Genomic DNA, 24,978 nt, shown 5'->3' on the forward strand with positions numbered 1-24,978 from the left:
CTCCTTTGAGGGGCATCTGGGTTCTTTCCAGCTTCTGGCTATTATAAATAAGGCTGCTATGAACATAATGGAGCATGTGTCTTTATTGCATGCCTGGGAATCCTTTGGGTATATGCCCAGGAGAGGTATAGCAGGGTCCTCTGGAAGTCTCATGTCCAGTTTTCTGAGGAACCTCCAGACTGATTTCCACAGTGGTTGTACCATTTTACAGCCCCACCAGCAGTGGAGGAGTGTTCCTCTTTCTCCACATCCTCGCCAACACCTGCTGTCTCCTCCTGAGTTTTTGACCTTAGCCATTCTGACTTGTGTAAGGTGAAATCTCAGGGTTGTTTTGATCTGCATTTCCCTAATGACTAATGATGTTGAGCACTTCTTAAGGTGCCTCTCAGCCATCCGAATTTCTTCAGGTGAAAATTCTTTGTTAAGCTCTGTACCCCATTTTTAATAGGGTTATTTGGTTCCCTGGGGTCTAACTTCTTGAGTTCTTTGTATATATTGGATATTAGCCCTCTATCAGATGTGGGGTTGGTGAATATCCTTTCCCAATTTGATGGTTGCCATTTTGTCCTTGTAACAGTGTCCTTTGCCTTACAGAAACTTTGTAATTTTATGAGGTCCCATTTGTCAATTCTTGATCTTAAAGCATAAGCTATTGGTGATCTGTTCAGGAACTTTTCCCCTGTGCCCATGTCCTCAAGGGTCTTCCCCAGTTTCTTTTCTATTAGTTTCAGTGTGTCTGGTTTTACATGGAGATCCTTGATCCACTTGGAGTGAAGTTTAGTACATGGAGATAAGAATGGATCAATTTGCATTCTTCTGCATGCTGACCTCCAATTGGTCCAGCACCATTTGTTGAAAAGGCTATCTTTTTTCCACTGGATGTTTTTGGCTCCTTTGTCGAAGATCAAGTGACCATAGGTGTGTGGATTCATTTCTGGATCTTCAATTCTATTCCATTGGTCCACTTGTCTGTCACTGTGCCAAAATCTGCCATGCTCGTGGATTGGCAGGATTAATATAGTTAAAATGGCCATCTTTCCAAAAGCGATCTACAGATTCAATGCAATCCCCATCAAAATCCCAACTCAGTTCTTCACAGAGGTAGAAAAAGCAATTCTCAAATTCATCTGGAATAACAAGAAACCCAGGATAGCTAAAACTATTCTCAACAAAAGAAATTCTGGGGGAATCAGTATCCCTGACTTCAAGCAATACTACAGAGCAATAGTGTTAAAAACTGCATGCTATACATTTTCTATAACTGATATGACAAATTGAGAGACACAAAAGAGTTACCTCAGTCCGGAGGTTGAAGTCCAAGGTCAGGAGGCATCAGTAGGGTTGGTTTCCTCTGGCATCTGAGGGAGAATCTCACTGCTGCTACCCATCTCCCATCCCCTTGGCTTTTGTGGTTTTGCCTTTAGCTGTGGCCTCACCACATGGCACTGTCCCATGGGAACCTACATGTATCTCAGTTTCCCTTTTCTGTAAGAATATTTTTTGTGTTGGTTACCTTACTCTAGCAGGATCTCCTTTTTACCCTACTCTCTCATCTATCTTCTTGTGCCCCTGTGAGATGGCCATGCAGCAAGATGGAGTTGGAGAAATTGAGACCACTGAACATTACAAAGGTTCATATTGATGTCAGCAAAAGTGTACAAGATCTAGAATCACCTAAGAGATGAAACTCTAGATGTGTCTGTTTGTGAGGAACTTTGTAGATTTGCTTAACTGAGATGGAAAGACCTGTTCTTAAAAAAAAAAAAAATGGCGGCACCATTTGGGCTGAAGTCCTGACTAAACCAGAGTGGGAGCTGAGCACCAGCATTCCTTTCTCTTCTTCTGACTGAAGACACCGGGGTGGTTATTTTCAGCTGTCAGCTTGACCCAACCAGGAGTTACCTAGGAAGAGAGCCCTGATGAGGGATTGTCTATATAGTGTTGCTTTTGCCTGTGAACATGTATGAGGGGGATTGTCTTATTTAAATTAGTGGATGTGGGAAGACCTGGCCCACATGTGGGTGTTATCATTCCCTAGGCAGGAGTCCTGAACTGTATTGAGTGGAAAAATCAGACTGATTGATCACAAGGAAGCCAGTGAGCCTGCACACATTCATTTTCCTCTGCTCTCAACTGTGGGTGTGGTGTGACTAGTTGTTTGAAGTTCCTACCTTGACTTTCTATGACAGTGGACTATGATCTAGAATTGTAAGCCAAAGAAACCCTTCTCTCCCTGAGTTATCTCACAAGCCTAGAATTTGAATCTACAGCTGTGACTCTCAAGGACTTAGGAAGAAGAGGTAGTTAATGTCATCCACCAGATGGTATCACGTCTGTGGCTCTCTGTCTTGGACATCAGAAAGTGAGGCAACAGTATGTCCTCCATCCACAGAACTACATCAGCCATGACTGATTCTGAGTTCCCCATTACAAATGCCTCTCCAACCTATCCTGAAATTACAGCCATGTTATGGGAGGCTGATCAGCAGTCCGGATGTTGAAGTTACCCAACTGAGACTTCTCATTTGGAGTCTGGGAACATGAATGTTTCACATTAAGCCTCTGCTGTCCTAGGAGGGCATCTTCCCAGGACGGATCTGGCCTAGTCTAAATGATGTCATACCTCAGCCTGCAGCCTTGCGCATTGGAAGCCTTGATGGGAGAGGTGATGCCGAGTGGACAAAGCCAATCTGTTCCTTCCCCTTGAAGAAAGGAAAGGAACTGCGTACAAACTGGGCAATCAGCAAGCTTAAAGGCGCAGTTTACAGGAACTGTAAATAGAAGAATGGTTAATGATGGTCACTATGTAAATACAAGGTCTAGTGATGTTTACTGTTTTGTTAAACATCCAGGCATAGAAGGGAAATGTTCTGTTGCTGCAGACCTCAGGATTCCTCGGTAGCCACAGTTTGCAGAGAAGAAAGCCTCATAGGTCCTATGTTTGTGTATGTGCACATATGCATGTGTATGTTAGAGAGAGCCAGAGGGAGAGGAGAGAGGGAGAGAGTGTGTGAGAGTGAGTTAAGCACTGGAGTTCTGGATGCCCGTAGGTGCTAAGAAACCTCAGCACACAGGGACCAATCCTTCCTTCCTGTCCTCACAAAGCTTTCCCAGGAAAGACAGGAGTCTCTTCTCTTGGTCCCAACCTTACCTCCTAGGGACTCATCCCTGCAGGGTGCTGCCATTAGAGCAGGTCCTGAGAAGAAAGCACCTAGACAACTCGCTGCTACTTTTCTCTTTGTGGCTGCCAATCCCCTCTTTCACGCAGTTACTTTGTTGCTGGATGACTAGTCACAAAGTAGATACACCAGTGTCTGTCCACCAGCCAAGTGAAGCAAGGGAGACACAGGCCACAGCGCTTCCCTCCCCTTCTCCTGCACATATATCTGAGTAAGAAGACTGTGCCCATTCATTCTGAAGACATTTATTAAACACCTGCTGGGTACCAGGCATCCTGCTTTTATTGAGTACCTGCTGAGTACCAGGGATTCTGATCAGCCCTGTGGGGGAAATGTATACATGTATCAATCCTGCATGTGGAAACTGGGCCTCGAGCTTCCTTACACCATTAAAAACTACATATATTCTGTGCCTGTCAGAGAGTGGGGAGAGCTCAAATATTCAATTCAAGGCAAAACTGTTTGGAAAGGGTTTTGCTCCTCTGGCCAAGGTGATCAGGGAAGGCTTCATGGAGAAGAGTCCATTCCTCAAGCTTTTTCTTTTTTCTTTTTTTATTAGATATATTCTTTATTTACATTTCCAATGTTGTCCCCTTTCCTGGTCCCCCCCCCCCCCCCCCGCAAAGTCTCATAACCAATCTCCTCTCCCCCTGTTCCCCAATCAACCTTCTCCTGCTTCCCTGTCCTGAAATTCCCCTACACTGCGGCATTGAGCCTTCCCAGGACCAAGGGCCTATCCTCCCTTTGATGTCCAGCAAGGCCATCATCTGCCTATGCGTCTGGAGCCATGGGTAACTCCATGTGTACTCTTTGGTTGATGGTTTAGTCCCTGGGAGCTCTGGGGTTACTAGGTGGCTCATATTGTTGTTCCTCCTATGGCACTACAAACCCCTTCAGCTCCTTTTGTCCTTTCTCTAGCTCCTCCATTGGGGACCCTGTGCTCAGTTCACTGGCTCTCTGAGAGTGGCCCCCTCTGTATTTGTCATGCACTATCAGGGCCTCCCAGGTGACAGCTATATCCAGTTCCAGTCAGCAAGCACTTGTGGGCATTTACAATCGTGTGTGGGTTTTGTAGCTGTATATGGGATGGATCCCTAGATGGGGCAGTCTCTGCATGGTCTTTCCCTCAGACTCTGCTCCACACTTTGTCTCTGTTATCTCCTTCTGTGGGTATTTTGTTCCCCCTTCTAAGAAGAAGCAGAGTATCCATACTTTGTTCTTCCTTCTTCTTGGGCATCATTTGATATGTGAATTGTGTTGTGTCTTGGGTATTCTAAGCTTCTGGGCTAATATCCACATATCCATGAGTGAATGCCATGTATATTCTTTTGCAATTGGGTTACCTCAGTCAGGATGATATTTTCCAGTTCCACCCATTTGCCTAAGAATTTCATGAATTCAATGTTTTTAATAGCTGAGTAGTATTCCATTGTGTAAATATACCACATTTTCTGTATCCATTTCTCCGTTGAGGGACATCTGGGTTCTTTCCAGCTTCTGGCTACTATAAATAGGGCTGCTATGAACATAGATGAACATGTGTTCTTATTACATACTGAAGAATCTTCTGGGTATATGCCCAGGAGTGGTATAGCAGGGTCCTCCGGTCATATTATGCTCAATTTTCTGAGGAACCACCAAACTGATTTCCAGAGTGGTTGTACCAGCTTTCAATCCCACCAGCAGTGGAGTAGTGTTTCTCTTTCTCTACATCCTCTCCAGCATTTGTTGTCCACTGAGTTTTTGATCTTGGCCATTCTGACTGGTGTGAGGTGGAATCTCAGGGAGGTTTTGGTGTGCATTTCCATGATGACTAAGAATGTTGAACATTTGTTTAGGTGCTTCTCAGCCATTTGATATTCCTCAATTGAAAATTCTTTGTTTAGCTCTGTACTTCATTTTTAATAGGGTTATTTGGTTCTCTGGAGTCTAACTTCTTGAGTTCTTTGTATATATTGGATACAGGGATGTAGGGTTGGTAAAGATCTTTTCCCAATTTGTTGGTTGCAGTTTTGTTCTATTGACAGTGTCTTTTGCCTTACAGAAATTTTATAATTTTGTAAGGTCCCATTTGTCAGTTGTTGATCTAAGAGCATAAGTTATTGGTGTTCAGGAAAACTTCCCCAAAACCAGGAGTTTGTTCTTTGAAAAAAAATCAACAAGATAGATAAACCTTTAGCCAGACTAACCAGAAGGCACAGAGACAGTATCCATATTAACAAAATCAGAAATGAAAAGGGAGATATGTGGAGAAAGAGGAACACTCCTCCACTGCTGGTGGGATTGTAAGATGGTGCAACCACTTTGGAAATCAGTCTGGCGGTTCCTCAGAAAACTGGGCATGTCACTTCCTGAGGACCCTGTTATACCTCAGCATATACCCAGAGGATTCTTCAGCATGCAATAAGGACACATGCTCCACTATGTTCATAGCAGCCCTATTTGTAGTAGCCAGAAGCTGGAAAGAACCTAGGTGTCCTTCAACGGAGGAATGGATACAAAAAAAAAAAAATGTGGTGTATTTACACAATGAAGTACTATTCAGCCATTAGAAACAATGAATTCATGAAATTCTTAGACAAATGGATGGAGCTGGAGAACATCATACTAAGTGAGGTAACCCAGTCTCAAAAGATCAATCATGGTATGCACTCACTGATAAGTGATTAGCCTAGAAACTTTGAATACCCAGGACATAATCCACAAATTAAATGATGTCCAAAAAGAATGGAGGATTGGCCCCTGGTTCTAGAAAAACTCAGTGCAAGAGTATAGGGGAATTCCAGAACAGGGAAGTGGGAAGGGGTGGATGGAAGAACAGGGGGACAGAAGAGGGCTTATGGGACTTGCAGGGAGTGGGGACCCAGAAAAGGGGAAATCATTTGAAATGTAAATAAAAAATATATCAATAAAAAAAGAAAAGGGAGATATAACAACAGAAACTGAGGAAATTCAAAAAATCATCAGATCCTACTATAAAAGCCTATACTCAACACAACTGGAAAATCTGGATGAAATGGACAATTTTCTGGACAGATACTAAACACCAAAGTTAAATGAGGATCAGATAGACCTTCCAAACAGTCCCATAACCCCTATAGAAGCAGTCATTGAAAGTCTCCCAACCAAAAAAAAAAAAAGCACAGGTTTGAGTGCAGAATTCTATCAGACCTTCAAAGAAGACCTAATATCAATACTCTTCAAACCATTCCACAAAATAGAAACAGAAGGAACTCTACCCAACTCGTTCTATGAAGCCACAATTATGCTTTTTTTCAGCAGAGGGAAGGTTGGAGTCTGTGGTAGGGGCTGAGGGCAGGAGCAGCCTGGGCCAAAGGAGACAGATCTAGGATCTGGATGGGATGAAGGTACTAGTGTGAGCATGGAGTCTATGTGGAGAGGAAGGCCCCATAGGTTAGGTGTCTGGGCCTGGATGGGTGTCTGTATGACATGTGATTGTGTCTGTGTGGGAGTTACTGTGATCTTGGATCACATATCAACCTGACACCTTGACACACTTGGGCGCAGTAGCTGCTGAGGGAAGCCTGTTTGCAGAGCCTGACCATTGGCCCAAATAGATTCTGCTGACACTAAGAGAGGCAGCCATGGAGGTGCTTTGCTTCTGTCCCAAGGATCAGACTCATCAATGGCCTTTTGAGCAGTCTCTATTTCTCCTAGGGCTGAGGGTCCTTTAGAAAGCACTGCCTGCTGGGGTGGGGAAGTGGCCATGTAACCCTGGTCCGTCCCCACCCGACCAGAGTGTGGTGCAGCCAGCAGCTCCCAGAGGACACTGAGCTCTGCCTCTCTGAGTCTTGGCCTCTTTATTGACTTTATAGAGAGGAGAGCGGCAGCACTGGGCAGTCTGTTTGGGACTTTTGCTGCCAGCAACTGCCGAGCAGTTCCTGTCCTTCAAGAGTTCTTGATGTAAATAGCTCTCTCTGGGAAGAAACTCAGGTCAAACCAGGCCAAATGCCCACCTGTTGCATTACAGGCAGATTTATGGATACCCTACTGGTGACAAAGGTTTCCTGTTCTGTGCTGGGCATGGGTCAGAGATCTCATGGCAGAGTGGGAGCACTGGGTGGGCTGGGGACCCTGCCCACCTTCTGTCTGCCCAGCTTCTCATCTGGGCCCAGTGCACTTGCTCATCCCATCAGCCCCTCCCAGGTGTTGGTCCTGCAGTGATATACATGGAACCTGACCTCAGTGCTTGCCTACAGCAATCACTGTGTATATCTGAACGCACACATGCACATGCATTTGCACATCTGTGCACATACACACATTTATTCACATATATCCTACACACACCTGTGCATACACACAACCCACAACCATGTACACATATTCCTGTACTTGCATATATATGCACACTCTCATATACAACCCCACATACATACATGCACACCACACACACACATACCTGTACTTGCAAACATATATATGTTTGTATATATATACACCCATATACAAAGACATACCTGCACTCACACACACTCATGTACATCCCTACAAACATACACAGGCCCATTCATACAGTCATAAACACATATACCTGCACTCACACACACCAATATATGCACCCCACATTTATACACACCTTTGTATATACACAGCCATTACACATAACACCTGTGTTTGCACACGTCTATATAGGCATGACTACACATACACACTTATATATATGCATACACATACTATATGCACATATGCACACATACTTGTACATGTTCATATACACCCCACATTCATACATACATACACATGCACACCTTCACATACATATAATATCTCTATTCACATACATATAAATCATCTTTCCCAAATATACACAGTATATACATTCATGTGTGTATATATATATATATATATATATATATATATATACATATATATATATCCATCTGCACACAGGCAAACCTGTACTCTAATACCTGTGTATACTCCCACAAACATACACATAGCTACACAACTATACACACAACTATTCATACTCACATACACTCTACACATATACACACAGTGCCATACATACATACACCCATATACACTTAGCCATGAACACACATACCTGTACACATACACACCACATACACACATGCTCTTTCCTAGACTGAATTTTCAGAAAATGGGGCTGGGCTTTCTCTTCTGCACCCAATCTTCCTATGACATTTGTAACATATGAGTTGACAGAACAGGCTGTGACAGACAGCCAAGGACTTCCTCCGCCCCTCCAGGTATTTCATCATTGACTGGCACACCCCTGAGCCTCACTTTTATCCTCTGCAAAATGAAATTTGCAGTGCTGCCTGAAGCACTGGTGAGAACGACCCACTGTGCTTGGCTCAGCCAGTCCGTAAGAGCTTTGTGAGAAGAGGCTGATTAGGGAACACTGTCTCTCCCCCACCTCTGTTTCTGACTGGGAAGCTGGGAGGCATCAGTGCCCTTCTCTGGGCCTCAGTTTCCCCATCTGTACTACTGGGTCATTCAGCAACAGCAGTGTTAAGTCATTAGGTGTCCATCAAACCTGTGCTGAGCCTGTGTCTGAGGCGGACTTTTACGTGCATTACTTCTTTCATGTTAGCTTTATATTCCTGCACTATTAAAGATGTGTGCTGTCCTTTAGCTCAGCAGTGACTGCGGTTGGGGTGGGGCCTTCACAAGCACAGGGAACATGCCCCGCCCAGGTGTGTTTGCAGGCTGACTTCTGGGGGAGCAAATACTTCCCCTTTCCCATGTGCTCCAGGAGCCTTTGTGGAGGGCAGGCCTCAGTATGAACAGCACCAGCCACAGTGAGGAGACATGCTGATAGGCGAAAGGGCGGAGTCTGGAGGCCAGGACTAACCTTGGCCCTGGTTCTCCCCTTCACCTGTCCGAGTCTCACTTTCTGCATCTGTAGAATGGGCTGGTGAAAGGAGCCCCCTCAGGGTGTCCCAAGGGTTAGCTAGAATACAATATTCGAGGAACCTGGCATGTCCCCTCGGTGTCCGGTGGTAGTGCCGGTGCTGGTTATGATTATGGTGGGCAGCATTGCTTAGGGGTACTGTGGGAGCTGGAGACAGCATGCCATGGCTGATTCTAAGACAAGTAGAGGCAAGGCTTGCCCTGCGGCTCTGGAAATGAGAGGAGCAAGGGTCCTGGGACCACAGAGCTGTTACCTGAGGGCTTGTTCTGCCTTCAGAGCCACACATCTTTGGCTATGGAAACTGGGATCACCAGTATCTGGATTTGGGCCAGGATGACGTTTTGGCATCTCTGGACTAGCTACAGGGCTTCCTGCAGCCGCGGAAGAGCCTGTCGCAGGCCGTCTGACAGAGACCACTGTTACCCGTAGCTCACTCACTCCAGGACCATGGTTTGCCAGTTTGGTCACAGATCTTTATAGGTTACCATAGTGAGGTTAAAGTTCCAGGAAAGAGGCCCAAGGCTCCAGAACCTTCTCTGTGCTTTATCAGCCCTGAGGTGCTCCAGCAAGAACAGCACAAGGCTGCAGGCTGCGGGACAGTCCAGATGGGAAGACTGAGGGCAGAGGGCCTCTCACAGGCCCGAGAGATGACAGTGCCTTCCCGGGGGCTGTCTGGTCTTGCTTCAGTGGCTATCTTTACATATTTTTCATCCCCCTTCCCTCAGTCTGATAGGGAATGCTAACAGGAGTATGAAGTCAACATCTCCCAGTGAGATAAATGTCCATTTCTAGAACAGATGCCATAACCAGGCTCCATCTACCTGCCTTTCCCCACCCTCCATCCACCCTCCTTCCCAGCCTCCATACACCTACCTCTCCCCACCCTCCATCCACCCTCCTTCCCAGCCTCCATCTACCCTCCTCCCAAGCCTCCATACACCCTCCTCCCCAGCCTCCATCCACCTACCTCTCCCCAGCCTCCATACACCCTCCTCCCAAACCTTCATACCCCCTCCTCCCAAGCCTCCATCCACCTACCTCTCCCCAGCCTCCATACACCCTCCTCCCCAGCCTCCATATACCCTCCTCCCCAGCCTCCATACACCCTCCTCCCCAGCCTCCATATACCCTCCTCCCCAGCCTCCATACACCCTCCTCCCCAGCCTCCATCTGTCCCATGCTTCTCTAGCCTCTTTCTGCCTCAAGTCCCAAGCCCTGGCTGATCATGGAGGGAAGAGGATCTGGGATTTGCAGCAGGGTAGAGAGTGCTCTGCATACATTGCTTATGGGAAGAAAGGGTCCTGGCCAGCTGTTCTTCATGTCTTGAGAGAAGTGAGAGTCTGGAATGGATTTAATTAGACAAAACTGAATACTGGTATATGCAGTTGGCCATCAGATGATTAAGTCCAGACATGGCCCCTGAAGGTGTGGACTTTGAGACACAGAGCAGCATGAGGGTCAGAGGAGCCTGGGTCCCTCCCTCCCCTTGGCTCCTGTGTATTCATTATTCAAGGGAAGACAGCTTGGCCATGCCCCAGTCTCAAAGGAGACAATGTGTGTGCCAGGCTCCTGTCCAGTAGAAAACACCAGCAAATGCCAGTTGTCTGTTGTTAATGGTGGGTGGAGGCATGGCTATCTCATCAGGGTGCTCTGGAAAGTAGAGACCCGCCTCTGGCTCTGGCCTCAGGAGGAAACAAAAGAGCAGAGCCAGGAGTGGCTGGCGGAAGGAGGTGTCAGGCCCAGTCTCATCTCCCTGGCCTGGAGACAGTGGTGACCGGGAATGCAGATGATATCCTGAACATCTAGATGACTAGGAAGCCACGGTCCCTCCTCCTACTGAGACCCAGGGCAGGCTGGTCCTCTCTCCCTTCTGCCAGACTTCTCAGCAGGAAGGACCTCCACAATTCAGACTTGGTTTCTGGTGACCCCAGAAGCTTCCCACCTTTGATCCAAAGGGCTTGCATTATGGTATTTGCCCAGTCAAGGGTGCCTCTGCCTGTCTGGGTGTTACTTCCTTAAGCTAACATCTGAGCCTATCATAGCCCCCAAGTAATATGTCGTCTCGCAGAGTTGCCGCATGACAGGAATGTTCCTGTGTTTCAGCTTGGAGCACCATCATTAGCCTCCACCCTCTCCCTGCCTGGCTTGTCTGTGCCCTGCTTAGGGGCTAGGCTGCTCCTAATGGAATTGAACACTGAGATGCCAAGCTCAAGGAAGGGCACTTGAACAGGGGACTATTACACAGGTGTTATGGTGGGCGTTTGCTGGGCCACAGCACAGGGCAGCGTTCAGAAGGCAGCATCAATGCCCTCTATAGTAACACCCATTGTGTCAGCACTCACGTGCACCTTTCTTCCAGTCACCCTAGGAAGTAGACATAGCCTCGGTACAGATGGGACATGCGTGTTTGGGAGGCTTCACAGCATGCTGGCGATGCCCTGTGAGAAGCTTGCTTCGAGGCTCCCTCACCCACAATGCAGGTTGTTACTCTGGCAGGTGTGTCTTGGAGTTGGTTTAATTTATCCTTATTATGAGTGGGGCTGAGCGCCTTACCATGTGCTAAGCCACCATTACATTTCCTTTACTGTGGCCTTGCACTGTCTTTGAACTCATTTAAAAACTGGAACAGTAAAGCTTTCTTCCTTATCAATCTCTAAAAGCAATTTTTGGCTTATCAATTATAAATATATTTTTGTATTTTGTTGTTTGTCTTTTAAGTAAAATATTTATTTATACTTTATGATTTCTGGGTACTTAGTTTAAAAGGGCTCCAGTAGGCCTTTTAAACATTTAAATAATAAAACTGTAAAATCTTGGGTAGGTAGACCCAGGTCATCTATCTTTGCCTTCCTGGAAACTAAATAGAATTATACAAGATTTGTTTTGTTTTGCTTTGCTTACTCAGAAGCTCTTAAGGACAAAATAAAATGTGGGGAAATGTAACAGAAAGATGCTTTTAAACAAATTTCTGAAGAATATGTAAACAGAAGTGGTTATTGGTTTAGTAAAGGTGAAAAGTTATACAGCTATGTAAAGCTTCTATACTTTACCAAGCCAGGGGGTGGGGAGTGGGAAGTAGGAGCTTAAAAAAGGAACTATACCTGTTTCTTTGCTTTCTTCTGTAAAACTCTAATCTTAGGGTTAGAGAGATGTGGAGAGGACTCATCTCTTCCACAGGACCCAGGTGAGGTTCCAACACCCACGTCAGGAGGCTCAGAATGATCTGTAGCTCTACTTCAGGGGATCTGACACCCTCTGGCTTTGGTGGAAAACAGCACACATGTGGTAAATGCACATAAACTCATGCAGACACACATGCAGACACACATGCATCCACTCAAATTTTAAAATGGATTCATTAATTAAAATAGGTAAATCTTTTATATATACTTTTAAAACCTCACCAAGAGCCAGGCAATGGTGGTGCACGCCTTTAATCCTGGCACTTGGGAGGCAGAGGCAAGCAGATTTCTGAATTCAAGGCCAGCCTGGTCTACAGAGTGAGTTCCAGGGCTATACAGAGAAACCCTGTCTCAAAAAAAAAAAAAATCAAAAACCCTCACCAACATTGTATTGCTTGAGCACAAACCACTGTGGAAGCCAGAGGTGAACCTCAGCACTAAACCCAGGGGCTATCATACCGTCCTGGGCTGCAGGAAGAGCCCTGGCTTCACATCCTCAGCTCACACACCTTAGTGGGTGCTAACATGGACAGCAAGATTTAAAAAAAAAAAAAAAGCTCAAATGAGCACACACAACAGATGTATCTATGGAACCAAATGGTTCACTATAAAAAGAAATGATCAAAAATAAGACAGAGCTTTGTATTTTGGAAAATAACATGTCGCAGAAATGTAAAACAACCCAAAGCCTGGAAGATAAGTCAGAGGGATCTTTTCCGAGAGTAATAAAAAGGTAAGATTGAAGGGAAAGGGCAGGAGGGGAAGGAGAGAGTGGGAGAGAATGGAGACATCAGTGCACATCACACACAGCTCATGGAGCTTCAAAGGCGAGGCAGAAAGGGGAGAGAGAGAAAGCATCAAACTAAATAACACTTCAGAACCGGAGAAGAGTCCTTGGCTTACCAGACCGTCGGATTGATGCTTGAACCCCCTGCTTGAATGAAATCCACGTCAAAGCACATGGTTGAGAGATGCTGGAACTTTAGGGGCAAATAAGTCAATAAATCCCCAAACCTCCAAGAGAGACACAAATTCACTCAGGGCTTAGAAGTCAGTGTGCCTCATTCTCCATCCTGGCTTCACACGCAGCTAGACTAGTGGAACAATAGGTTCATGATTTTGATGGAAAAATAAATTATGCTGTGATGGTTTCCTTTCTCACCACAGTGACAAACCACCTGGCAGAATTAACTTAGTGAAGAAAGGGTTTATTTGGGTTTACATTTGGAGGGTGCAGTCCATTGTGATGGGGAAAGCTTGGAAGAGGGCGTGCTCGCTGATGTGGCGGCAGCAGGCAGAGGCTGGCTGATTGCTCATGTCTACACTGGTCAGGAAACCGAGAACCATTGTAATAGGGCTCTTTAGATAAATAGATCCAATGGGATGTGTGTGTGTGAGAGAGAGAGAGAGAAAGAGAGAGAGAGAGAGAGAGAGAGAGAAACAGAGACAGAGACAGAGAGAGAGAGAGAGAGGAGAGTATGAGTGTGTATGTGTGTGAGTGTGTCTACCTCCATCTCCACAGCCTTTCCCTCTGGGTCCCTTACAAGAACATCCATTATAGGGTTTAGAGCCCACTTTAAGGCAGAATTGGATCATTTCAAGCTCCTTAACTTACATCGGAAAAAATGCAAACATGGTGATATCCCGAGGTTCAGAGTGGACTTGTGTTTTTGAAGCTGCAATGCATTATTACACTGGAGAGCATGAAGCATAAGCGTGACAAACGTCACCTCTGGTGAAGAGTGTCAGGCCTGGGGCTCCTGCGTGACGGTGCCATCTCCTCCCTGAGTGCCACTCCCAAAGCACACCCACAGCTGAGCGTCACTGACAGGGAAAGTTTCAGTTCTGTCTGTGGCTAACCCAGTGACCCAGGAGAGCATCATTATCACAGAACACCAAGGGCATGCGCTCCGTCTATGCTAGCCTTGGCTACCTTATGTCCCAGAAGACAGAGCATCGAATGTATCTGTGGTCTGTCAGTGGAAGGCCTCCAGGGCTCATCTGTTCTCAGAACCTAGCTGTGCAACCATGAAGGGATACCACCACCCTCCTCAGAGTATCACTGAGAGTTCAGACAAGACTGCTCGCTCAAGTCTCTGCAGACCCAGAAGCAGATTACCTGGCTTTTTCCATATCCCCCACTGTTTGTTTTTTTTTTCCAGCTCATGAGATAGCACTGCCCACATTTGGAATTTACCTGCCCACTCAGTTGATCCTTCCTGGAAACAGCCTCACAGATGCTCCCACAGGCCTAGATATCTTGCTAGTGTCCTGGGATGACAAACTTAACCATCACGTTGGAGGACAGGGCTTCTGTGAAGGAAGTGACCCACACGTCCTAAGAGAACCTTCTTCTTTCCCAAACCCCGGGCATTCGCTAAGCAGAGAGGCCTAGGACGTGGGCAGGCAGAGACTCTGGCTGCTTGGCTTCCAGCCGCTGCTGAGCTTTGCATGACCTTGGGAATTGCCATATCCAGACTCCACTTCATCACTCCAGTGGAGGACAGTGATCCTTCTGGGACACCTGTCACACTCCACACAGCTCTGGGAACTGAGTGTTAGCCATGGAGTCAACTCTCCCCTGGGCCTGCTGTCAGAGGCATTGTCCTACTTTAGACGGTGTGTCGGATCTTGACATGTGCTGTCCTCTGTATAGGACACCCTTTCCCAAATCCCTCACCTTTTATCCTATTTCTAGCTCAGCCTTCTAGAATCATCTCCAGAGTCACCCCCATAAAGATAAATGATTTCTAATACACTTGTTGAGCAATGTCTTAGGGTTTTACTGCTGTGAACAGATACCATGACTGAGGCAACTCTTTTTTTTCTTTTTTCTTAGATATTTTCTTTATTTGCATTTCAAATACCCCCTATCCCATCCCTGCTCCCCTGCTCACTAACCCACCCACTCCTGCTTCCCTGACCTTGCATTCTCCTACCCTGGAGCAATGAGTTTTCAGGGGTCCAAGGGCCTCTCCTCTTATTGATATCCAACCAGGCCATCCTCTGCTACCTATGTGGCTGGAGCCATGGGTCCCTCCATGTGTACTCTTTGGTTGGTGGTTTTGTCCCTGGGAGCTCTGGGGGGTACTAGTTGGTTCATATTGTTGTTCCTCCTATGGGGCTGTAAACCCCTTCAGCTCCTTGGGTCCTTTCTCTAGCTCCTCCACTGGGGACCCTGTGCTCAGTTCTTAAGTGGTACAGTTTGTAAATCTTCACAGTTTATGCTCTGTTATAAAACCAGGCAGCGTTACTGATGGAGGGCTTGTGCCTAGAGAAATCATGAGGAGAACTGTGTCACCCAGGCCTGTTAGCTGTGGGGGTGGGTGAGGCCTAGTCCCACCCCCAACGTCCCTACTTGGTGACTCAGTATAGCCTGAAGCAGCACCAGACTGGCCCTGGCCCTGGCCCCAGGGAGAGAAGAGTCTGGGTTCTCTGCTGCAACGGAGATTCCCTGTGTTGGGAAAGGTCACCTCCATAATTAAGATACCCTGTGTGAAAGCGTTCCCTGCAGGGAGGAAGCACTCTGTGTGTGAGAGAGCTGCCTCAGGGGGATGCCCTGTTAGAGGAACCTTCTAAAGGTGCTCCACAGACAGAAGTGGTCCCTGTGTATTCCTGAGCCCTGGTGTTCCACTTTAGAGAGCAAGATGGCTTTTCAAAGTTTAAGGAAACTTTATTGAAAAGTGATTACAAGGGCTGTCTGTCCAGTCCTTCAGGGTGACCAGCAGCTGGGACATTCATTGGAACACACAGACAAATGCAGACACACACACACACACACACACACACACACACAGAGAGAGAGAGAGAGAGAGAGAGAGAGAGAGAGAGAGAGGCAGGCACGCACGCGCACACACACACACACACACACACACACACAGCAAGTCTTGGGAGCATTGCAGGCAGAGCGGTGCAGTGTCCTAGGGAAGGGCTGTAGCCACTCACTCACAAGACATCAGAATGCTAGAGGCCTTAGCAGGCAACAGTCCTGCCCTCTCAGATGCTGTTTCTGAGAACTTGGTACATGGTCTGCTCTTGCCTGTCACAGGCCACTGTCACAGACCACTCTCATTCTGTACACTACTGCAGGTGCTTCTGAGGTACAGCCTTGTTTAAGAACCATCCAGTCAATCCCACCAAGAGCCTAACTTGTCCCAGGTTGCATAGAGTTAGGAATACAATAACCTGTGCCCTTTCTGTTTCCCTCTGAGCATTTCACGCAGGATTCAGGAGAAAATAGGATAACTTTCATTAGCTTTGTCCTGGTATCCTATGACTCATACCACAAGTCATTCCTGCTTGCTTTCTCTTGTTGTGATAGAACACAAAGGGATCCTGGTAAGGGAAGGGTTTGTTTGGCTTACAATTCCGTGTCACAGTTCATCACCAAGGAACACCAAGGCCAGGACGTGCGCAGGGCATGAACCTAGAGGCTGGAACTGAAGCAGACACCATGAAGGAGTGCTTGCTGCTTATGGACTTGCTCAGTTTGCTTTCTTATACTTCTGTGGCCCACATGCCTGGGGTGGCTCTGCCCATGCTCTTTTAAGCATTAACCAAGAAAATGCCCCAAGCTTGCCTGCAGGCCAATTTTAGAGGAACATTTTCCCAACTGAGAGCCTCTGTTCACAGATGACACTACCTTGTGTTGGGTTGATAAAAACTAAGCACCCAGTCTACTCATGGAAGTCACTGAGTTTTATTGTGCTGACCTCATCCTTGTGGTGTCAAGGCTCCCGGAGTCCACTGCTCTCCTGGAATTGCTTTTCCTCTCTTTGTAAGGCTGGGATCCTCTTAGGACCCAGGGACTCAAGTGACCTTGAGGGCTCTCCTGCTCTCTTTGGCCTAGTCTTTGCTGTCACTTCAGTGGATGTCAGATCAATGAGTGCTAGATCTTCCTCACATGTATGTGTGTATATGTGCAGATAATTTATGTGTATACATGTTCATGTGTGAGTATATATGTTTGGGTTAAAATGCCTGTGTGTGTGCATATGCATACAGGCATCTCCGCCTTATTTTTCTTAAAATAGAGAACTCAGAGCTTGCCAGTTGTCTAGACTGACAGTGAGCTCCAGGGATCCTCCTGTCTCTACTTCCAAGCAGCGGATTTATAGCCAGGTACCGTTTTAGCCAATCTTTTTATGTGGGTGCTGGGGATTGAACCTGGATCCTCTTATTTATGTGAAAGCACTTTATGGGCTTCTCCATCTCTCTAGCCCTGAGGACCCTCCTTTGAGGCAACCAGAAGAGGTGGTTGATTGTCCTGATTCACCTCAAAGCACAAGAGGTTGATTTGCTTTCAAATAAAGTTAAAAATAGTTGCTCACAAAGCCTTGAAGCTTAAGGATCTGCGTGTCACTCTGTTCAGCTCAATGACCACTTATCAACAAATTCCCATGCTCAGGCCACGGTTCAGTGCAGTCTCAGAGGGATGCAGGTAATGCATCCATGGTATACAGTGGCCATCCCTGCTCTGAGGGCTTCCTCTGTTACCCACAATGTTAGTAAGACTTGGGATGTACAGCATGCAGCTGGGCCCCCTGTGCCTAGCCTATTAGGAAAGAGAAAACATGCTCCTGTGAACTGGAAGGACTCTGGGCCCAGGAAGGATCTGGACATGCCCATCACTGCCCGCAGAGGGGAGGCCAGGCTCCAGAGCTGGGTCCTTCCAGTGAATCGTTAAGGATCTCTGCATAGTGCCCAGCACCTCTCTCTTAAAACAATCCCTATGTTTATTTCTTGGCAAGGAAAGAGCACAGGCTACACCCAGGAGTCCTGCTTTTAACTGCCCACGTAATGTTGAACAGGCCAGCAATTCAGCTCCCCCAGTTGTCACATTACAGTGGTGATTCTTGCATGCACACCTCACAGGAAACACTGTCTGTCCGTTGCTTTTCTGTTCTTGTGAGAAAGCATCACAACCAAAGGAGACTTTTGGAGAAAGTCTACTTTGGCTAAGAGTTTCAGAGAGAGAAAGAGTTCACTGTGGCAGGGAATGGCAGCTGTTGTCAAACAAGGAAGCCAGAGAAGAAGCAGGTGCAAGCATGAGTGGCAGAGAATCCAGAAGTAGGGCAAAGGTTTAAGCTCTCAAAGCCTTCCCCCCAACTGAGGACCAGTGTTTAGGCAATGGAGCCTATGGGGGGGGGGACACTTAAACCACCTCTCTTAAATATGTGGCCTGAGCTGTAACATACTTACATAGGACAAATTATTAAAACCACTGATTGCCTTTACAGAGGAAGTTTGAAGTTATTTAGTAGTTTCCAAAGTAATTTCTAGGGCCATGGGAACTTTTCTTGAATCCCTACAAATGAAGCCCACAGAGAGAGGCTTGGCATTGAGTTGATGGGACCTGAGGAGTCAGCAGAGGGGACAGGTTCAGGGATGCCTGCTCAGCATGTGGCCTCTGGCCATCAAACTCCCCAGTCAGTCCCTGCCCATGAAACTGGATGATCTTCTCAAGGAAGGTCCAAGTTTATACAAATAGAAAATTCAAGAACAGTTGTCCTCATTGAAAAAAAAAATATGTATTAGTCCTCCTAAATACCCCGCCTTCTACACCCAAGGTCATGTAAGAAAGAATCTGTAAACCAGTTAGATGAAGATGATGGAGTCCCATTGAGGGGAGTCTGCAATGACAAGGGGTAACCATGGAAGTCCCTCGGGAGTTTACACACTACACTTCACCTCAGGAACCCACATGCTGTGCATAGAATAAATCCACCCACCATCTCCTCTTTTCCCACTGGATCATGCACATCAGAAGCAGATTTCAAGGGACCTGTGGATAACATCCTATACATAGCACGAACTTCAGAGCAGGGAATGGTCCTAACTCAGGCACTGCCATGTTTATTGACTTAGCAATCACTTATTGATTGCTATAGGTGCTGGGCACAGTGATAAAAATGGGAAACATGAGTGTGTCTGCCTTCGGGGAGCTTCTGTCTGAAGAACATGACCAACTAAGAAAAGGTTGGCTTAGTGTGTGGCTGCCTGCTGCAAAGTACCATCGGGTGGGTTTGCCGACGCTGGGTGGGAAGAGTTCAGGGAAGGTTGCTGGACGAAATGACTGCTCACTTCAGTCTTGGAGATCACAGTAAAGGCAAGCTAAAGGGCCAGGCAGAGTGGGGGTGGGGGAATGTACAATAGGAGCAGGTAGGAGAGTTGAGCTAGGACCATATCATACAAGCTGCAAGAGTTTGGGTCAATGCAGACCCACTTTTCAGGGAGCAATGCATCTTCAAGGAAGACACACACCCCCATCCTCAACTCCAAGGCTTAACAAGAGTGAGAGAGCCATGCAGCCTGGGACAGGAAACTATACAAATACAGAGGACACCCTACCCCATAGTCTGAAAGAATTCTGGGAGACACTTGTTTGAAAGAGGATCTGGGGAAATAGACTAAGAAGTTCAGAGTAAGGGATGGGTGGTGGCTCTGTAGGGAAGAATACTGACTACTTTTCCACAGGACCCAGGCTCTATTTTCAATACCCATGTGGAGGTCAAAACCACCTGTAACTCCAGCTCCAGAGGATCTACTACCTCTTCTGACCTCCTGGCCACTGCATGCACAAGGTACACATGCAGACAAAACACCTATACACACAAAATAAATCTAGAGAAGAGAAATTCTGAATAGTTTTCCTCTTAGACATGCATAAGGTGTATTTGCACATTTAGGTTCCAAAAAGTCCTGCAATAAAGCACAGACTGAAACTGTACCCCCTCAAATAGCACTTTAAAAGCCTCCTGGAACACTGTGAGGGCTGGGCAGCCATGCTTTCTACCAGAGCCTTATCTGCACAGAAGGTATTGGCTTCAGTTGGAGGTCTTGGCTACCATTGCTGAGGCGTGTTCCTGCCTTGGGGAACTGTGAGTGTCTCTGGTAGCTTAGGCCTTGTTGTTACCAGTCACATGCAGCCAGCCCTGTCTGTTCTATCTAAAATGCTCGTCAAAATGCACAGTCATGGTTGCTGCTGGCACAGAGCTCACTAATGACTTCAAAGCAGAAGCTGAGATGGTAACGTGCCTTCAACTGCACATCAGCAGAGCAGCCAGCACCCATCAGCCCTGAAGGACCTCTTAAGCCTCGTCCCTGGGGTGGAGGAGTGGTGCTTCTTTCCAAAGGGCTGCACTTTGGCTCCCCTCCCTGTTAGTGGGGATAGGGTATGCAAGTGGACAGATGCTGGCCTTTATATGAGGACACTGTGGAAGAGGCCAGAAGGTTTCCAAACAGGAAGCATGGACTTGACTCTGATCCCAAGGAGAGGTTCAGGCTGGAATGCTGAGGTAGCCCAGAGCATCTTTTCATATGTTGTCTGGGTCAGTCCTAGACTCTGAGCCAGGGCACAGCATGGCCACCCTTCCTGCAAACACTTACTGTGGATTCTGTTAAGCCTTGAAAGGCCTATCTGAGCACTGATGCGAAACCTCCTAGGGTGAGCTTTGAGATGTCTTCTTGGTGTCAGCAGGACTCCCCTCCACCCCCACTGCCTTAGAACAGCTCATCTGAACACCCAAGGACTGCCGTTGACTTTCCGCACAGGGTAGCAGCGTGTTCTGAGCCAACCCTCTCCTGTTATGATACCATGACCTCTGCCATGTCATCTGTCCAGGTCAGACAAGTTCTCCCTCTGGTTCTTTAACCAGTATCACCCCTTGTTAGTCATTTATCCTACAAACATGGATTGAGCGCATCCTAGGTGCTCCTAAAGAGCCAATCATGGACAAGATGGACAAGTGCTGTTCTCTTAGATCAGATGATAAGAAAGAAAGTTAAAGTCAAAGATAATGTTACATACAGAGTCCTACCCTAAGCCCTTCACTGGGGAGAGAGACAGATCCAAACAACTTCTGTCTTATTGAGGAAGACCTTAAACCCACTCAGTCTAGTTCAGCTGGAAAAGGCCACGGAGCAGGGAGGCGGGTTAAGATTGATGCACTTGTGGGAAGGGGTAGATGGAGGAACAGGGGGAGGGAAGAGGGCTTATGGGACTTGTGGGGAGTGGGGACCCAGAAAAGTGGAAATCATTTGAAATGTAAATAAAAAATATCAATAAAGGAAAAAAATTTTAAAAAAAAAAAAGATTGATACACTGTAGACATTTAGGAAAGTCGTTAACTCCCAAGGCACTGTTTTCTCATTTGCTTCCTCTTCATTCAGCCACTGTCTGCGTTCTCTGCAGAAGAGGTGCCTCCGTGTCTAAGAAAGATGTGTGCAGGATTAAAAGTAAGGTACAGAGTCGGTGCACACAAAGCACATGAGAGCTGCAGGTGAGAGGGTTCGCTCAGCTCAGGGAATGAGGCGGCCTCTCTGCAGGAGGTCAGACTTGACCAAAACCTGTGCAGAGGCACAAAGTTGAGGGGCCACCCCCCTTTTCGTCTAGAGCACAGGGAGAGGAGGATGGTTGCTCTCCTATCTCCACCCCTCTGTCTGTGGATGTCCATAGCTGGGTTTCCCTGGTCCTCTAGAGTGGACAGGATTCCTCTGAGTGCCTGGTCTGTACCCAGGTCTAGGCAGCTCACAGGCAGGGCTGAGGAAGGGACAAAGGGACTGGCATGATCCATAGTGAAGAGGCAAGGATAAGCTTGAGAATAAGTGGAAGAAGAGGGCTGCCCAGTGCAGATGAGAAAGCCACCACTGGGGAGCGCTGCAGGCTAAATGCAAGGAGCCCAATGGTGTGACACCCACCTACCTGCCATTGACCTTGATGTAAGGCCAAGTGACAGATGCTTTGACCACGAAGTCATGGCAGGGACAGCAGCTGTGATCACTAGTGCCAAGCCCTCCCTGTTTATTAGGGTTCTCCGTGTTGAGTCTGGCAAACTGTTCTTGTTGGTCATGTGAAGAGTGCCGTCATCAGAGAACGCTGTGCCAGAGCCCTTGGAGGAGGCAAGGCAAGCTGTTTCATGTGCACCTGGGTCCTTGAAGGAACGGGGACAACAGAATTGAATGCTAGCATACTCACCTCAGTTTGACAGTACATTTCTCCTACTTTAGTGAAGGTGTCGAGACCTGGAAGTAAGACACCCATCTGATAGTGCATGGCGAGGGCTTAACTCTGGTGGGACTTGAGCCACTTTGTCTGACCCTAAAGGCCATGCTCCTTCCATGCCACCACATGCCTTACCAAGACCTGTGACACATCCTAGGTCAGATTCACGGCTGGTCTGGGTGTCCAGCACAGGTGCTCCAGGTGAAGATATGAGAAGCTGCTTTTGTGCACTTCATGTCATCATTCAGAGGAAGACAGCCTGACCCCAGTGCTTCCCACAGGGTCAGAATCCTCAGGGCTCAGCTGCTAACTCAGCAGGACATGGGCCACTCTGTGTGTGGTAGTAGCGGTCTTTAGGGGCTGACAGGGAAGTGGTCTCATCATTTTCAGTGACATGGTGGCTATCCAACAGAACTGGGGTTCAGTGGTTAAAGTGCAAGCCCTATATAGGCAACTTACCATATCGTATGATGTTCAGACACTCTTGGTTTTGCTTTCATCATTTCCATTTCTTTTACTTTTTTTATTTTTTGGTTTTTTGAGACAGGGTTTCTCTGTATAGTCCTGGCTGTCCTGGAACTCACTCTGTAGACCAGGCTGGCCTCAAACTCAGAAATCCACCTGCCTCTGCCTCCGAAGTGCTGGGATTAAAGACAGGTGCCACCACTGCCTAGCATTTTCATCACTTTTTTAAAAAAATAATTATTTATTTACTTGTGTATATGAGTTCATTGTAGCTGTCTTCAGACATATACCAGTAGAGGGCATCGGATCCCATTACTGATGGTTGTGAGCCACCATGTGGTTGGTGGGATTTGAACTCAGGACCTCTGGAAGAGCAGTCAGTGCTCTTAACCACTGAGCCATCTCTCATCACTTCTAAACTGGGATGCCACATGTCTTAGTGACCTCGCAATAAGGAATACATGACATAACACAAAAAACGCCTGTGAACTGCAGGCACCAACCGAGCATTGAGTGTTATGGCTATATGATAAGCATAGGTTCAAAGTCAGGGGTTTTTAGCTTAGGTTAACCCAAAGACTAGCTTTTAATTGTGCCATAGCTGCCCACAAGACCGGTGGATATCACTGCAGTGGCCCCACGAGGATATAAGTTAACTGTTTTACCCTGCAGTGTGGTGTGGTTTAGACTAAAGATGGTCAAACTTTTGTGATCAGAATCCCTGGGGCTTTTTATCCTAGTGACTCAAGGGCTTTCTCTCTAAAGAGGTCTGAGATAGGGAAGGAAAGTGGTTTTCTAATTTACTAGATGTCCCCGGAGGATGCACTTTGGCAGTCAGCCTTCCGAATGCAGGTGGGCTTTGCTCCTTTTGAGCAGAGTAGCAGCAAGAGCCTCTGATATTGGAGAAGCAGGTCAGGAGAAGGAAGGTGATGTCAGTCAGGAAGAATGGCCTGGAGGGCTTGCAGGGCTGTGAACATGCTACGGGCTGCGGCCCTTGACGATGGTGCTTGACAGACTTGACAGGGTGACTTGACATCTGGAGCTCCTTCCAGCTAACACACGGTGTGCTCTCTCCATCCAGATTGTGTTCCGGAAGATCAGCGACGTGAAGCGAGAAGAGGAGGAGAGGATGAAAAGGAAGAACGAGGCCCCCCTTATCCTGCCTCCTGACCACCCCGTCAGGAGACTCTTCCAAAGGTTCCGCCAGCAGAAAGAAGCCAGGCTGGCAGCCGAGAGAGGAGGCCGGGACCTGGATGACCTGGATGTAGAGAAGGGCAACGCCCTCACGGACCATACCTCAGCCAACCACAGCCTGGTGAAGGCCAGTGTGGTCACGGTGCGTGAGAGCCCTGCCACACCTGTGTCCTTCCAGGCAGCCTCCACCTCCACGGTGTCAGACCATGCCAAGCTGCAGGCACCTGGATCTGAGTGCCTGGGTCCCAAGGCGGTTAGTGGCGACCCTTCCAAGCGCAAAGGCTGGGCCCGCTTCAGAGACACCTGCGGGAAGGGCGAGGACTGGAACAAGGTGTCCAAGGCAGAGTCCATGGAGACGCTGCCTGAGAGGACAAAGGCACCAGGGGAGGCCACGCTGAAGAAGACAGACTCCTGTGACAGTGGAATCACCAAGAGCGACCTGCGCTTGGACAATGTGGGTGAGGCCAGGAGCCCCCAGGACCGGAGCCCCATCTTGGCTGAGGTCAAGCATTCTTTCTACCCCATCCCCGAGCAGACGCTACAGGCCACGGTCCTGGAGGTGAAGCATGAGTTGAAGGAGGACATCAAGGCCTTGAATGCCAAAATGACCGCCATCGAGAAGCAGCTGTCTGAGATACTCAGGATACTCACGTCCAGAGGGTCCTCCCAGTCTCCTCAGGAGACGTGTGAGATCTCCAGGCCCCAGTCCCCAGAGTCAGACAGAGACATTTTTGGAGCAAGCTGAGAGGATCATTTCAAAACAAACAAACAAATAAAATCAAAGACAAAAGCCTGCACCCTCCTCTGCCCCTGACACTACCCACCACAAACACATGACCAACAACTTTCAAACTGGGCCTTTTCTGACAGGAGTCAAAGTCAGACCAAGTGGCTTAGGTGTGCCTGCGTCTCTGGACGTCTCTGGAAAATAAAAGAGGAAACATGGCCAGGCACCCCACCCTGCGGGATGGCAGCTGTGTTGAACAGCCGCTGACAGATGTTGAAGAAGGGGCATACTATCCATCTAAAGAGCATTTCCTCTAACATGTT

The 24,978-nt window shown here is 47.5% G+C and overlaps 1 protein-coding gene across 2 annotated transcripts in view; it reads left to right on the forward strand.

Moving 5' to 3' along the window:
- Nucleotides 1-24,673, forward strand: part of Kcnh1 (potassium voltage-gated channel subfamily H member 1) — a 317,409-nt gene extending 292,736 nt beyond the window's left edge. For both annotated transcript variants that reach the window (XM_052200367.1, XM_052200368.1), the window contains exon 11: nucleotides 23,816-24,673. In XM_052200367.1, coding sequence (XP_052056327.1) covers nucleotides 23,816-24,673 — 858 coding nt within the window. The remainder of the gene's footprint in view (nucleotides 1-23,815) is intronic.
- Nucleotides 24,674-24,978: the final 305 nt, after the last annotated feature.

The sequence above is a fragment of the Apodemus sylvaticus genome, chromosome 12 (genome assembly GCF_947179515.1).
Source record: "Apodemus sylvaticus chromosome 12, mApoSyl1.1, whole genome shotgun sequence".
Taxonomy (NCBI): Eukaryota; Metazoa; Chordata; class Mammalia; order Rodentia; family Muridae; genus Apodemus; species Apodemus sylvaticus.